The 14,417-nt window shown below is 41.7% G+C and overlaps 1 protein-coding gene across 7 annotated transcripts in view; it reads right to left on the bottom strand.

Moving 5' to 3' along the window:
- Window positions 1-4: 4 nt before the first annotated feature.
- Window positions 5-14,417, bottom strand: part of LOC110530054 (F-box-like/WD repeat-containing protein TBL1XR1) — a 35,389-nt gene continuing 20,976 nt past the window's right edge. For 6 of the 7 annotated variants that reach the window (XM_021612837.2, XM_036985603.1, XM_021612836.2 and 3 more), the window contains 12 exons: window positions 13,624-13,855; window positions 12,578-12,710; window positions 10,980-11,121; window positions 10,413-10,476; window positions 10,205-10,246; window positions 9,985-10,082; window positions 6,642-6,824; window positions 6,157-6,231; window positions 5,816-5,943; window positions 5,223-5,388; window positions 4,768-4,869; window positions 5-1,958 (listed from right to left, as the gene is read on the bottom strand). In XM_021612837.2, the coding sequence (XP_021468512.1) occupies window positions 1,932-1,958; window positions 4,768-4,869; window positions 5,223-5,388; window positions 5,816-5,943; window positions 6,157-6,231; window positions 6,642-6,824; window positions 9,985-10,082; window positions 10,205-10,246; window positions 10,413-10,476; window positions 10,980-11,121; window positions 12,578-12,710; window positions 13,624-13,855 (1,392 nt within the window). In that variant the 3' untranslated portion in view covers window positions 5-1,931. The remainder of the gene's footprint in view (window positions 1,959-4,767; window positions 4,870-5,222; window positions 5,389-5,815; window positions 5,944-6,156; window positions 6,232-6,641; window positions 6,825-9,984; window positions 10,083-10,204; window positions 10,247-10,412; window positions 10,477-10,979; window positions 11,122-12,577; window positions 12,711-13,623; window positions 13,856-14,417) is intronic. The other variant, XM_021612839.2, reaches the window with a different exon arrangement.

Below are 14,417 nucleotides of genomic sequence, written 5' to 3'. Positions count from 1 at the left end.
TCAATTTTTTTAAGTGAAGGTCTTTTACGGAAGTATACGAGCACACTTGTTCAGTTCGCCTAGCCGACTTTGGCTAGCCAACAGGCAAACTGAAGCATGCGGACGCCTTTAGACCTCTTTCGGGCCCGAAAACTACCGTCTAACTTTGACGTCGGAGTCAACCACCTAAACATGACACCTGAAGACATCAACATAAACATCACTAGATCCCAGACATCAACAGTCAATGACAATCATAACATTTTGTTCAACATGACAAATTGCAATAAGGTTGCCCAGCCTTAACATTTCAAATGTGATGAGTTGGTTGTCGATTGAAGGAAGCATGGTTGAAACTGACTGCAGACATTTGAAAGGGCCGGGCGTAATACTTATGTAGGTGCTATGAAGGTCCTCTGTACAGTACACGCCCACTCTATGCAAGTGTTACTGCTGAAATCAAGACAGCTACAGTATGTCCAGATTAATTACCAAGCAAGACCGGTCAACAAAACAAAGCAAAAAATAAACTTAAGTGATGGCTTAGTCTGATTATCATTTAGCATTTGTTAGCTCAGCACGCGATGGACAGTGGAGGTACAACATATCGTGAATAGCACAGCTCAGATGTTAATGGTAACATCCTCTATCAACCAATCAGGATACATGGAGAGTGTTCAATAGGGAGAAATCGTTCTGAAACGTGGAGGTTCTAATTGAACGTGTCCAAAGTGAAACACGTGTTTTTCCATTGCAAAACTTGTTGCTACTTAGTGTCCTACTGAACACAACCCGCCTGTAGGACATTGTGGCTTTGAATGTGGGTTGTCCTGTCATTCATGAGCTACCCAAAGCACTGCCATCCCTATATTCTGGCTAAAAGCTCCCCGAGAGGCACAAATCGAGGATCAGCTTACCATCCCCCAATCCTAGCCATAGCCATTACGGGAGAAAACGCCAAACTGACCTTAGATCAGTGTCTGCAACTTCCCCTAACCAATCCATTACACTCAAATCTAACATCACATGTAGTTAGAATGTAAGAGGATGGGGCTTTCTAGTAGCTGCAGTGATGATCTTTAGTCCAAGAGTTTATTATAATTCTCAGATATCTACTAAGCTAACAGTTTTGCACACCTGAAGCCATTTAAAGGTAATAAGAAGTACAAGTATGCATATGGCACCTTTAATCCCCTCTAACTGCTCTCCCAAAAATGTTTAATAAAAGGATTTTGGCAAACTGAAAAAAAAAACTTTGAATTTAATTGTTTGAAGCTTTGAATTGAAAACAAATGAACCTATTTCAACTTTATAAATATATATTTGTTGTTCAATGTATTTGTGAACCACAAAAACATGCATGGACAGTGCCAAAATGAATGATTTCTCCCAATATCAGTTTGAAACCCAAATTTAAGAAAAAAAATCCTACTGACCTTACCTCTCTCGACATGTAACACAAACCTACAGCAAAACAAAATGGCCACAGGACAACAAAAAATGTGGACATGTACAATATGCACACACCAACAACATGGGGGGAAAAAAGCTTAACATTTCTCATTTCTGGTATAAAGGATAAAAAATAAATAAAACAAACAACAAATTGCAGATATTTTGGTATGTATGCAATGGGTCCTCTTCTCTTCAATATGATTTTTGTCTCGGTGACCATAATATAGTCCTTTTTCTCTCCTGTGGGTCTGAGTCGGACTTGAGGGAAGTCCAGATCCCCTTTGCTGGGGGTTAGTTTGACCTCTTCTCTGGAGGGGTAGTCTGTGTTTATGGGGTGTTGGGGTGCTCTGTTTGGCTGTGATGGTAATGGTGGTGGTGGTGGCTGTGAGGATGGGCCATGGCTTCTGATGGGACTACAGCAGTGTAGACGACAGGCTGGGACAGTCATTTTGGCTATGTACACATTCGTAGTCGGTCCATGGCTCCCCAAACGAGCGTCATTTCCTCAGGTCTAGTACACAAACCTGGAACGGAGAGGGAGAGGTTAAAGGTCAAATGTAATGAGCAGGGCAAGGTTGTTGTTTTTTTCTGACCATGTGACCAGAGAAACCCCTGGCCTTAACAATAAGAAACACACATCCATTATTAGTCTAAGTAGTGCTGTTTCCACTGCTGAAAAACACTTCCTTTCATTATTCAATTTTAGAACTCAGCTGTGCCAATGTGTAAAACCTCTCAAGTCCAGTCAGAACGATAGCTATCGGCTTCCTAACCGTCCCCGTCAATAGACACTGCATTATGCAAGGAGATAATTGGTGGTGGGTCTCAATGCACTAGGACAATCCCTTACAGATTATCCGTAGATGCTCAAGCCTATTGACAAACTATCCGTTTGATTAATTACTCCACAGCTGCAACTATTGACATAAAAATAAACATTGTTTACTGCTCTAGCTGTAATACCGACACTTGATGAGTAAAACAGATACTGAAAACTGGATAGGTAGTTCGATTCCTGGTGGTCCCGGGAATCTAACCCACCATCTTGGCATTGCTAGTGCCATGCTCTACCAACCGAGGACCTACATCTAGAGATCATTTGCCACGATTAAAAAAATATATAATAATAATAATAAATATATTTTTAAATGAAACAGTTGGACAATGGATGAAGACACTAAACTCTTTGAATGTCTTAAATCCATAATGTATTTAATGAATTATAGCACATAAAACATTTTCACTTTAACCCTCACTTTAACCTGTCTCCTCCCCTCCATCTACACTGATTGAAGTGGATTTAACAGGTGACATCAATAAGGGATCATAGCATTCACCTGGTCAGTCTATGTCATGGAAAGAGAATGTATACTCAAGTCTATTTTCAAATGGTATCAGGTATTTATTTTATATTGTGTGTCACATTTTTACATTTGTCATTTCACAGACTCTCTTATCCAGAGAGACTTACAGTGGTAGTGAGTGCATACATTTTCTCAGTACTGGTCCCCGGCGGGAATCGAACCCACAACCCTGGGCATGCTCTACCAACTGAGCCACATGGGACCACGAGTCATGACAGCAGTCAAATTCCACGTGGCCGTTCAGTCACGGCAACTAGGCTTCTCCAAGCTCTGATGTTGCGGATGGTCATTAGCAGCCTAACAAACTTGCTTACTGCCTGGTACTCAGCGCTCCGTTTTCCCTTGGGAGGTGCGTCGGAGCATGGCAGCCAAGAGAAGGGAATTACAATTAGCCTATCATATTCAGGCCAAGGGCACAATGGCCACAAGAGGCATAGATTTTTTTTTAAGGGCCACACAAGGGGGATTCCGCCGGGAAATTCAAGGCCTGGTGAGAATATTATCAAGTGCTTGTCAAATTGTGAATGGGATACTGATGGTGTGCAGATTCCGACTTTTTTCAAATCATTAGTCTCATCATGCAGCCTTAGAATGTCTTAAACATCAAAACATATAGCCCAACCTTTGTATCACAATTAAAGTTAAGCATATACCATTTCTTCGTTAACCGCTCAACACAGAATAGTCGCATGTGCACACTTCCTCTGGAATCATTGAGAAAATATTGTTTCTATTTTATTAAGCTATGTTCAATTGTATTCTTCATACTATAAAATCATAAAAAAAAAATGGAATTCTAAGCAAATCTGCTAAATGAACTAGTGTAGCCCACAGCCATATGGCATAGCCAGATCAGGACCTAACATAAGGACAACTCCGAGTATGCTATTCTGTTCTTCTGAAATAGACTACATTTTCTTCATATCATGTTTCTTTAGACCGGTCTAAAATAAATCATGAATTTATTGTGATTGCGTAGACTATATTAAATAGATTTCTTAAGTAGATGTTCCAAAGGTTTGCGTCAGTGGCTTGTAAGATGTGTGTGGAAGCCAGGAGATGCTAAACTTGGTTATGCTAATTAACGGTTAATTACTGTGAGCCTGGCAGTTATTTGCTTGACGGTCTCTGGCTGACAATTTCAGGACTGCCACAACCCTAGGTGGAATAGGGCTTACAACCACAAAAACGTCCTCCGTTTAGGCCTACCTACACTTTTCTAGACTGCCTCTTTAAATACTGTTGTCACTTTCTGTTGCATAATTCAACAAGAATGTCAATAGCAGGATACGCTCTGATTAAAAAATCAACACGCTCGGCTCTAGATTACACCCATCTACAGTATACACACTTTACATTGTTTGAGAGATCAGATAAAATACCACTATAATCAGAGTGTTCACATTCGGAAATTTGTTTCATTTCAGCTCATCTAATTTGAAAACATTTCAACTGTATCAAATGAGAACTTTTTTGTGTGTAATGCAAGTGCCGAGATGTGTTAAATCCCTGACAAAGCTTTAGCGTTCATATAGATTCACTGGAAAGACGATGAATTCCATTGAGCCCATTTCAGCCATTACCGGGGTGTGTTCGACAGGTCATTCCAAACATTTTCCCGGTCGTAACATTAACGGGGGGGACAACAGGTATGAAAGAGTATGATGAGTAGAATGAAAGCAATCAATCCAGCGAGATTGAAGTTAGAATTGGATTTGGCACCTCTCAAAAACACAGGACATAGATGGCTGAAAAAAGACAGATCCTAAGGTGGGCTGGGCATGCGAGTTGCTATTAGCACAGTGCCATCATCCATATATATGTGTCACTAATAGGTGATCAGTGACCATAAATGAAGCCAGAAAAAAACTTGGGACCCTAGATATACCTTTTAACTGTGGTCTAATATTTGTTCCTTCTGAAATCAGGAAAATAACTCCTGGCCATGAAGAGGTGGCTGGTGACTTACTGATCCGTCTGACGCGCTGGCTCCCACTTTATCCCCCGTGGCGTTCCAGCACACCTCGAAGATGCCCCCCGTTCCCCTGTAGCTGTGAACTAATGCACCCGTCTGTACGGACAGACAGACGGACAGACGGATGTGATCAGCAAAACATTGATAAACAGGAGAACTGGGGACAAGTCAATTTCAATCATGTTTTACATGCATCTCACTTAGGGCTGAATCCTTACTTGAGAATAGTTCAAACAAATCACCGGTTGAAATCAACGCATGATTCACGTGAAAGTCAGAGTTTTGCGCTCACATCTCAAGTTAGGATTTGGACCTAAATATTCAAACCCATGCATCGACCATCAGACCAGCCCTGCAATAAACAGTTGGTCTTGAGATGTGAATGACGTATGAGTGAGAAGAGCGTGTGTGTGTGTGTGTGTGTCAGTCCGTGTCAGTCCATCCTGTACCTGTGTGTTCCAGATGTGGACACACTTGTCAAAGGAGCCACTGGCTAGGTGGCGCCCGTCGGGGCTGAAGGCCACACTGTAGACAGGCTCTTGGTGGCGGGTGAGCGTGTGGATGCACACGCCGCGCTCCACGTCCCACAGGCGCACAGTCGAGTCAAACGACGCACTGGGGGGGGAGATGGAATAAGACTTTAGTGTCCATCTTGGAAAGGAAATTCATCTTTTGCTCTGCTCCTAACCTCCAAGACGCCACAGAAAAGCAGACACACTCTGGAGGGAGTACAGGGTCAGCCCCAGTGCAGCGCCCCGAAGCAATTTAGGAGAGTAAAGGAAGAGGAGAGGAAAGAGAGAAAGGAAGAGAGGAAAGAGGGAGAGAAGAACCATTCACTTTCATTTGATTACAGTGACTATCCTGGGATCTATTCAGTTGGGGCAAACAGAACGTAACAGATTGAGAAGCATAGAATGAACATACATGACTCCATACTACATCACGTACAGATCCTAAATGCATTTGTTTGACACAAAACCCCTTTTTAGCCCAAACCCCAGAGGCATGCTGGGAGTTGGAGTGGTTCCTAGCCTTATATTACCTGGCCAGCATCAGATTGGCATTGGGGTTGTTGGTCCCAGGCCCCGTGGGGCTCCACTTGATGGTGTAGATCTCCTTACTGTGGGCCTGCAGGTCATGGACACACGAGTCCTGCTTCATACTCCAGATCTGGTAGAGATGGAGGGGAGAGGAGAGAGAGAAAGAGACGTGAGGACTCCAATCAATTATATGAACCGACTTGGGAAGAAGAGATTCTAGTTACGGCTTATAAACTACAGCCAAAAGTGGACCCCGATAACACTTATTTTGTACCGTTCCTACTCCATGAAATGACATATTTGGCAGTAGTTAGGAAGTTGTGTGTGAGCTGTGTGTCCTGACCTTGAGTGTCATGTCGTCGGAGCAGGAGGCCAGCAGACTCCCCGTAGGATCCCACTTGATTGCGTTCACTTCATTCTAGAGGGAAAAGTCAAAGGGGTTATGAGGGAGGGAGGATACAAGGAAACTTGCGTGAACTTTATAACATGGGTAGTGCACAAACAGGGTGCACGTACAAAGGCACTTCCTGCAGTGATGTGACGAAACAGGATGGGCAAAAGCTTTCACCTATCCTCTATATTCAGATCAATGCGTTTGACCCAGAGGCTGCCACTTTAGACTACTGAGATTAATCAATGTCAGTCACAATGGCTGCGTTTACACAGGCAGACTAATTCAGATCTTTTGACCAATCAGATTAGATATTTTGCAAATAACTGAACAAAAAATCAGAATTGGTCTGCCTATGTTAACACAACCATTGTTAATGTGACGGGGAGAAGAGACTATCGAGATGCACCCAGGCCAGAGGCCAGTCCAGTCCGTACCGTGTGTCCCTGGAAGGTCTTGACTGGCCGGTCCTGGCCCAGCTTACACACATGGATGCACATGTCCGTGCTGCAGGAGGCAAACGTGTTGTTGCTCTGCCAGTCCACGTCCAGCGCTGGCGCTGAGTGAAAGGGAAATTGCTGCTTGGCCTCCCCTGTGTGAGCATCCCAAATGATCGTGGTCTAAACGAGAGAAGGATACATTGTCAGAGCCTTTTCGTCATGTGCGTGACAAAATGACAATTCCATAACATTGGAAAAAAACATCTGGTTTCTTCTATTCTTAGATGGCTTTCTCCACATACTCATTCCAGGGTTCTCTATTTTTTGATTATTTTTCGACATTGTAGAATAGTGAAGACATCAAAACTATGAAATGACACATGGAATCATGTAGTAGAGGTCAACCGATTATGATTTTTCAACACCGATAACGATTATTGGAGGACCAAAAAAGCTGATACCGATTAATTGGCGATTATTATTATAATATATAGATGTAATAATGACAATTACAACAATACTGAATGAACACTTATTTTAACTTAATATAATACATAAATAAAATCAATTTAGTCTCAAATAAATAACGCAAAAACAAAGTGTTGGAGAAGGAAGTAAAAGTGCAATATGTGCTATGTAAAAAAAGCTAATGTTTAAGTTCCTTGCTCAGAACATATGAAAGCAGGTGGTTCCTTTTAACATGAGTCTTCAATATTCCCAGGTAAAGAGTTTTAGGTTGTAGTTATTATAGGACTATTTCTCTCTATACCATTTGCATTTCATATACCTTTGACTATTGGATGTTCTAATTAGGTACTTTAGTACTGCCAGCATAATCTCGGGAGTTGACAGCCTTGAAGTCATAAACAGAACAATGCTTGAAGCATTGCAAAGAGCTGCTGGCAAACGCAGTAAAGTGCTGTATGAATGAATGCTTACGAGCCTGCGGCTGCCTACCATCGCTCAGTCAGACTGCTATATCAAATCATAGACTTAATTATAATAACACAGACATACGAGCCTTAGGTCATTAATATGGTCGAATCCAGAAACTATAATTTCGAAAACAAAACGTTTCAGTGAAATACGGAACCGTTGTGTATTTTATCTAACGGGTGGCATCCATAAGTCTAAATATTGCTGTTATATTGCACAACCTTCAATGTTAAGTCATAATTACGTAAAATTCTGGTAAATTAGTTCGGAACGAGCCAGGCGGCCCAAACTGTTGCATATACCTGGACTCTGCATGCAATGAACGCAAGAGAAGTGACAATTTCCCTAGTTTAATATTGCCTGCTAACATGAATTTCTTTTAACTAAATATGCAGGTTTAAAAATATATACTTCTGTGTACTGATTTTAAGAAAGGCATTGATGTTTATGGTTAGGTACACATTGGTCCAACGACAGTGCTTTTTTCGCGAATGCGCTTTTGTTAAATCATCCCCCGCTTGGCGAAGTTGGCTGTCTTTGTTAGGAAGAAATAGTCTTCAGAGTTTGCAACCAGCCAAGCGGCCCAAACTGCTGCATATACCCTGACTCTGTTGCACAGAACGCAAGAGAAGTGACAATTTCCCTAGTTAAATCACCCATTCGGCAAAGTAGGCTGTGATTCAATGATAAATTAAACAGGCACCGCATCGATTATATGCAACGCAGAACAAGCTAGATAAACTAGTAATATCATAAACCATGTGTAGTTAACTAGTGATTATGTTAAGATTGATTGTTTTTTATAAGATACATTTAATGCTAGCTTAGCACCTTACCTTGGCTCCTTGCTGCACTCGCATAACAGGTAGTCAGCCTGCCATGCAGTCTCTTCGTGGAGTGCAATGTAATCGGCCATGATCGGTGTCCAAAAAATGCAGATTACCAATTGTTATGAAAACTTGAAATCGGACCTAATTAAATCGGCCATTCCAATTAATCGGTCGACCTCTATGTACTAACCAAAAAAGTGTTTAAACAAATTAAAATCTATTTTATATTCTTCAAAGTAGCCACCCTTTGCCTTGATGACAGCTTTGCACACTCTTGGCATTCTCTCAACCAGCTTCATGAGGTAGTCACCTGGAATGCATTTCAATTAACAGGTGTGCCTTATTAAAAGTTAATTTGTGTAATTTCTTTCCTTCTTAATGTGTTTGAGCAAATCACTTGTTGTGACAAAGTAGAGGTGGTATACAGAAGATCGCCCTATTTGGCAAAAGACCAAGTCCATATTATTGCAAAAACAGCTCAAATAAGCAAAGAGAAATGACAGTCCATCATTACTTTAAGACATAAATTTCAAGAACGTTGGGCGTATCTTCAAGTGCAGTCGCAAAAACCATCAAGCACTAATTTGAGATTTTTGGTTCGTACCGCCCTGTCTTTGTGAGACGCTGAGTAGGTGAACCGATGATCTACGCATGTGTGGTTCCCACCGTGAAGCATGGAGAAGGTGGTATGATGGTGCTTCGCTGGTGACACGGTCTGTGATTTATTTAGAATTTAAGGCACACTTAACCAGCATGGCTAATGACCCAAAACACACCTCCAGGCTGTGTAAGGGCTATTTGACCAAGAAGGAGAGTGATGTTCTGCATTCGATGACCTGGCCTCCACAATCACCGGACCTCAACCCAATTGAGATGGTTTGGGATGAGTTGGACCGCAGAGTGAAGGAAAAGTGCTCAGCATGTGGGAACTCCTTCAAGACGGTTGGAAAATCATTCCAGGTGAAGCTGGTTGAGAAAGGCAAAGCTGTCATCCAACGCAAAGGGTGGCTACTTTGAAGAATCTCAACTATACTTTTTTAGTTACTACATGATTCCATGCGTTATTTCATTGTTTTGATGTCTTCATCAATGTAGAACATAAATATAAAGATAAACACTGGAATGAGTAAGAGGGAGGGGTTGTTCTTAATGTTTTGTACACTCATGGTATTTTCACTATGAGTTCGGAATAATACTGTGAAATTGTTACAATTATGATAAAGCCCTTTTAGTGTAAGATTTGTTTGAAACGACCGCCTGAAAGTTCTGCCTGTTTTGGTGGGAAGGATTTTTGGCCTGCCAGTAAATTAGTTACATAGACCAATAAGAAAGAGAGTTCCAAACCTCTCAGCCAATAACAGCTAGTTTTCCCCTCCCACTCAGACAACAACCAGACAGTCCTAGCAAAAATCTTAATTGAGAAATTGCTCTTTGCTAAGAAGCTATTTTTATTTTCAATGAAAATGGCAAAAAATAAACAATCACAGTAAGGCACTTGATATCAAATCCTTTCAGGGTAAAAATTTAGATAAAATGTCTGCATTGGACCTTTAACACACAAACAATTATCTTACCTTATCTACTCCTGCACTGAGGATAAAGTTGCCTTTCTTATTCCATTTGAGGGCAAATATAGGACCTTTGTGCTGGCCCAAGGTACTGGCGAGGTTACCTGCAAAAAACATGTCATGGTGCTTGGTTAGCAAGAGAACAGTACTTTAGACCATCTGTGAATCTGTTTAGAAATGTTGAGATGTGAAAGTTCTGACATTAAAAAAAGAGGCAATACGGAACTTTTGCCTTCGAGGTTGCTCTTGAGCCACACAAAGGGGTCCCCTAAATGGACAGAAATATTGTCCATAATGACCTAATTGGACAGAAAGCATCATTCCTCCCCTCGCCTGTGAGCAAAAGTTTATATTGTTCCCCTAAAACTAAGGATTCAAGCCAACATTTTACGTAAACAATTAGCATGCCCATAGTGTATCTTTAAATTGCTTACCGTCTTTAGTCCATATTCTGGCAAAGCCATCGTACGAGCCTGTGGCTAGCAGCGTACCCTCACTCTGAAAGATAGAAATTCCTCAGTTAGTCATTTTTGGGACCAAAACCAAACCTTTTCAATAACCTGTAGTTCTGGGTTTCTGTTGCACCCAAAATTAGGACAAAACATGGCACTGATCCTAACTTGAGATTTATGTGAATTACTCAAATCTTGGATTAAATCTCCTGATGACAAACATTTGAGAAAGTCCGTTTTTCCTACATCTCGAGTTGTGATTTGGCCAAAAGTACTTAAAAATGCTGGTTCAGTATCCTCCAGCAACTTGTAGATCAGGGAGAAATGACAGCCTGCTCTACTGTAAGTCTATATTCTGAGTAGCGGTAGTGAAAGCCCTGCATTTTCCATGGGAGGGAATGAAGCAGTCCCATATATCCGGTTGGGAAGCGCTGCCAGAGAATGCCTTTGGCAGCCGAGACACACACACGCACACCAGAGTGTGTACACACACAGTCTGTCTGCCCCCACCCCTCAAACACACACTCTCTCTCTCTCTCTCTAACCCACATTCCAGTCCAGTGAGGTGACGTCTTTGTTGCTGGGTACGTCCTGACCCCCCTCCCGTATGCAGTGTCTCAGCACCAGCTGGGTGGAGCTGCCTGTGCTGTTCTCACTCAGGTTCCAGATCCGCGCCGTTGAATCCCCAGACCTGCGCGCGCGCACATACACACACACATACACACACGCACACGTTACACACTGTCGTCTAATGTGAAACTTCTTTGGCTGCTTGTCAGCCTAAAACATAGCAACATTAACCCTTTACACTCGTGGGAATTGGACTATAGCGATAGGGCTAAATTCAATCTTACAATACATTCAGTGAAATGACAAGACTAATTCCTGGAAGATGTGGGGTAGGAGGCCACATAAGATAAAAAAATGTATGAGAGGACTAACTGGGGTCTCCAAGTGGCCACACACACACACATCTCCAAAGTGTACGTAATTCCTAAGCATTTTCAATACACTTTTATGTCTAAAAGAAGAGTCTTCAACTAAAAGTAACTTTTTTTTTTAGCTCTCCTAGCTGTGCCGTTGAGGAACTAGAGCAAGCACACTGTAGTTGTTTCGTTTGGAATACAACCCTGCATCCCCAACATCACACAACTACTGTTGTTTACGCAATCCAAAAGCGGTCCATTTTAAATAGCAATCTGGATCAGGTGGGCATGATTTGAAAGCTTGCTCTATTGCCAACATGACTAGTTGAGTTATAAAATACGATCTTACAGTGTTAGGCTTTCACAAGGCGATTCAGAGAAACAGGTCGGAATTTTGGTGCGCATAGAAAAGAGTCATGAGTGCATTTCAGGTGCATTTGCTGCGGCACGTGTTCGACTCAATAAACCAACATCGGCTCATTCGGTTCGGAACAGAATCATTAAGCCTAGGCCTACTCACCAAACAGATGTCATGGCCGTAATTCATCACCATGCAACGTTCAATGTGGAATTGTTAATCCATTTAGAAAATCCCAAAGAACATGCAGAATAAACTAAATTGAACATCTGTCTGTGTATCCCTGAAAACATTGTCTTTCTACTCACCAAATTGAGCCTCGTTTTAAATAAATCACTCTGAGGAGAGAGCTCGGAGGTAATGTATAGCAGGTTACTGTACAGCCACTACGTTCCAATTTAGGCACTTACTAGTGCCCAAATCTTCAATTTTCAAACTGTATAAGGGTATGTGTGAAAAGGGCTAATAAAACACTTCTCAGGATTAAATTAGATGCGAGAGTACATAAACCTGCCAAATATACACATGCTTTATCTTAAGTTTACCACCAACACTCTGTTGTAAACTTCCTTGATTAAGTTCTACTCATCAAAATGTAGGTCAACGCATACTAATCATGAAAACTGCCAATGCTATATGAAGGGGGAATTTACTTTACGAACAATAAGCATTTATCTTTAGGCTGTCTTTCTCTAGAAACAGGGATAGAGAAGTAGAAGGAGAGGGAGACAGTGAGTGATCGGAGGGTGAGAGAAAAGGAGAGAGGAGTAGGAGAGAAGAAGACACACAGTGAAACCAAAAGAGAGAGAAAGAGAAGTTAGAAAGAGAAAAGAAACAGAAGGATAAAGGAGTCGGTTCTGTACCCTGAGGCGAGCAGGTCATTGACGGGGTTCCAGGCACAGATGAACACCTCGGACTCGTGCCCTCGCAGCACCATGGCCTTGTTCTGGGGAATCTCAACATCCCCGTCCACCTCCATCATGTCTGCATGGTGGTCTGGAGTGGGAGAGGATGGAATACACCATAGAGTTAGATAGAGGACTCAACTTTGTATCAAGCGGATTATATCCATCTTGTCCGCTTACCATCACATTGAGGTCTTGGGCTGCCCCCTAAATCTCCTAAATGTGCACTTGGACATTCCCTGATCATCTTTTAAACGTGTGGGATTGATGTAAGCATTGGCTGAAGGGAGTTTCGACCACTTAAAATGCATGATGGAAGAAACGTCAAGATTTTCATTGGTCAGGCTTGTCGAGTAGCAGCTAAACCTATGCTAGTGTTAGTAGGAATGATGGAGAGGAAAAGGTAAAACAATCTCCATCATCAGTTGTGCTTAAACACAAGGAGGTGATTATGTAGGTCTATGTATTGTAAATCATTTGTACTTTTTTTCATTTGTACTGTCCAATCTTAATTCAATTCCCTCTTCCAATAAATTCCTTTTAATTCAATTCAAATTCCAGGTCAGTCTTTGAATTCAGAGACAATTCAAGTCCTCAATTCCAATCCTCCCAATTCCAATGTTAGGTGAATTCAATTTCTAGTTCAATATTATCCCCAAGAATTCCCCAAATTCCAATTTGATTTCAATTCCCTCAGGTCTTCAGGCCGATAATGTCAATGTTCAGACAGCTTCGCTATACTAGAAATATACAAAATCAGTTGAAATTATTTCAAACAAATCCTGCAGTAAATTTTTGATACTAAGTGCATTAATTTAATTAACTGAGTAAATGTTTTTACAATTAAAATTCAACAAGTTAATAAAAAATGGAATTGGAATTTCAAATAAAATTGGATTTGATCCCAGCCCTGGTTATGATATCATGTTATTACGAAAGGGAAAAAAAGTCTAAAATTCAACAAAAATAAAAAAGGAGGTGTCATAATGAAAGGTTCTGCTCACTTGCTAAGGCGTGGGCGCCATTCTCCTCGCCGTTGGCAGCGGTTCCACCCTCTCCATTCTTGGTGCTGCCGGGCTGGGGGCCCTGGGTGCCACTGGCGCTGCCAGCCCCGGCTGCCTGCTGATGGGCCAGCTTTTCCCGGTAGGCCTGCTGCCGCGTCTGCACCACATCGGGCATCACAGCGTCGATCAGAGACAGCGACTCGATGGGCCTCCCGTCAAACAGAGTGCCATCCTGGATGACACGATACAGGGGTTGCAGCATTAGCTTTCAGAAATCTGCATTTTCAAAACGCTGACCGTCAAAAAAATCTGGGATTTAATCTGCATTTCATATAGGAATGGGCATTTGGCCTTTGACTGTACTCGCATGAGCTATTTTTAGAACAAGGAAAACAATGTGAACATTATTTATCTATATGCCAACAGTGCGTAACAATGCCTAATTTATCAAAAAACCATTACAGATAACGAATCCTTATTGCTAAATTGCCTCATATATCCATTTAACATTATTTTTATGAAACTGTAACTGGTTATATTATATCGTGGAACATAATCTTCAAAAGTGGCGGCAGCTAGCCTAGTGGTTGGGCCAGTAACCGAAAAGTTTCTGGATCGATTCCCAGAGCTGACAAGGTAAAAATCTGTCGTTCTGCCCTTGAGCAAGGCAGTTTTAACCCTGTGTTCCCTGGGTGCCAAAGACGTGGATGTCGATTCTGGCAGCCCCAAACACACCTCTTTGATTCAAAGGGGTTGAAATTAAGACACATTTCGCATTAACGCAGGATTATACG

Source organism: Oncorhynchus mykiss, chromosome 8 (assembly GCF_013265735.2).
Source record: "Oncorhynchus mykiss isolate Arlee chromosome 8, USDA_OmykA_1.1, whole genome shotgun sequence".
NCBI classification, from domain to species: domain Eukaryota; kingdom Metazoa; phylum Chordata; class Actinopteri; order Salmoniformes; family Salmonidae; genus Oncorhynchus; species Oncorhynchus mykiss.
This window is presented reverse-complemented; position numbering and strand designations above follow the sequence as displayed.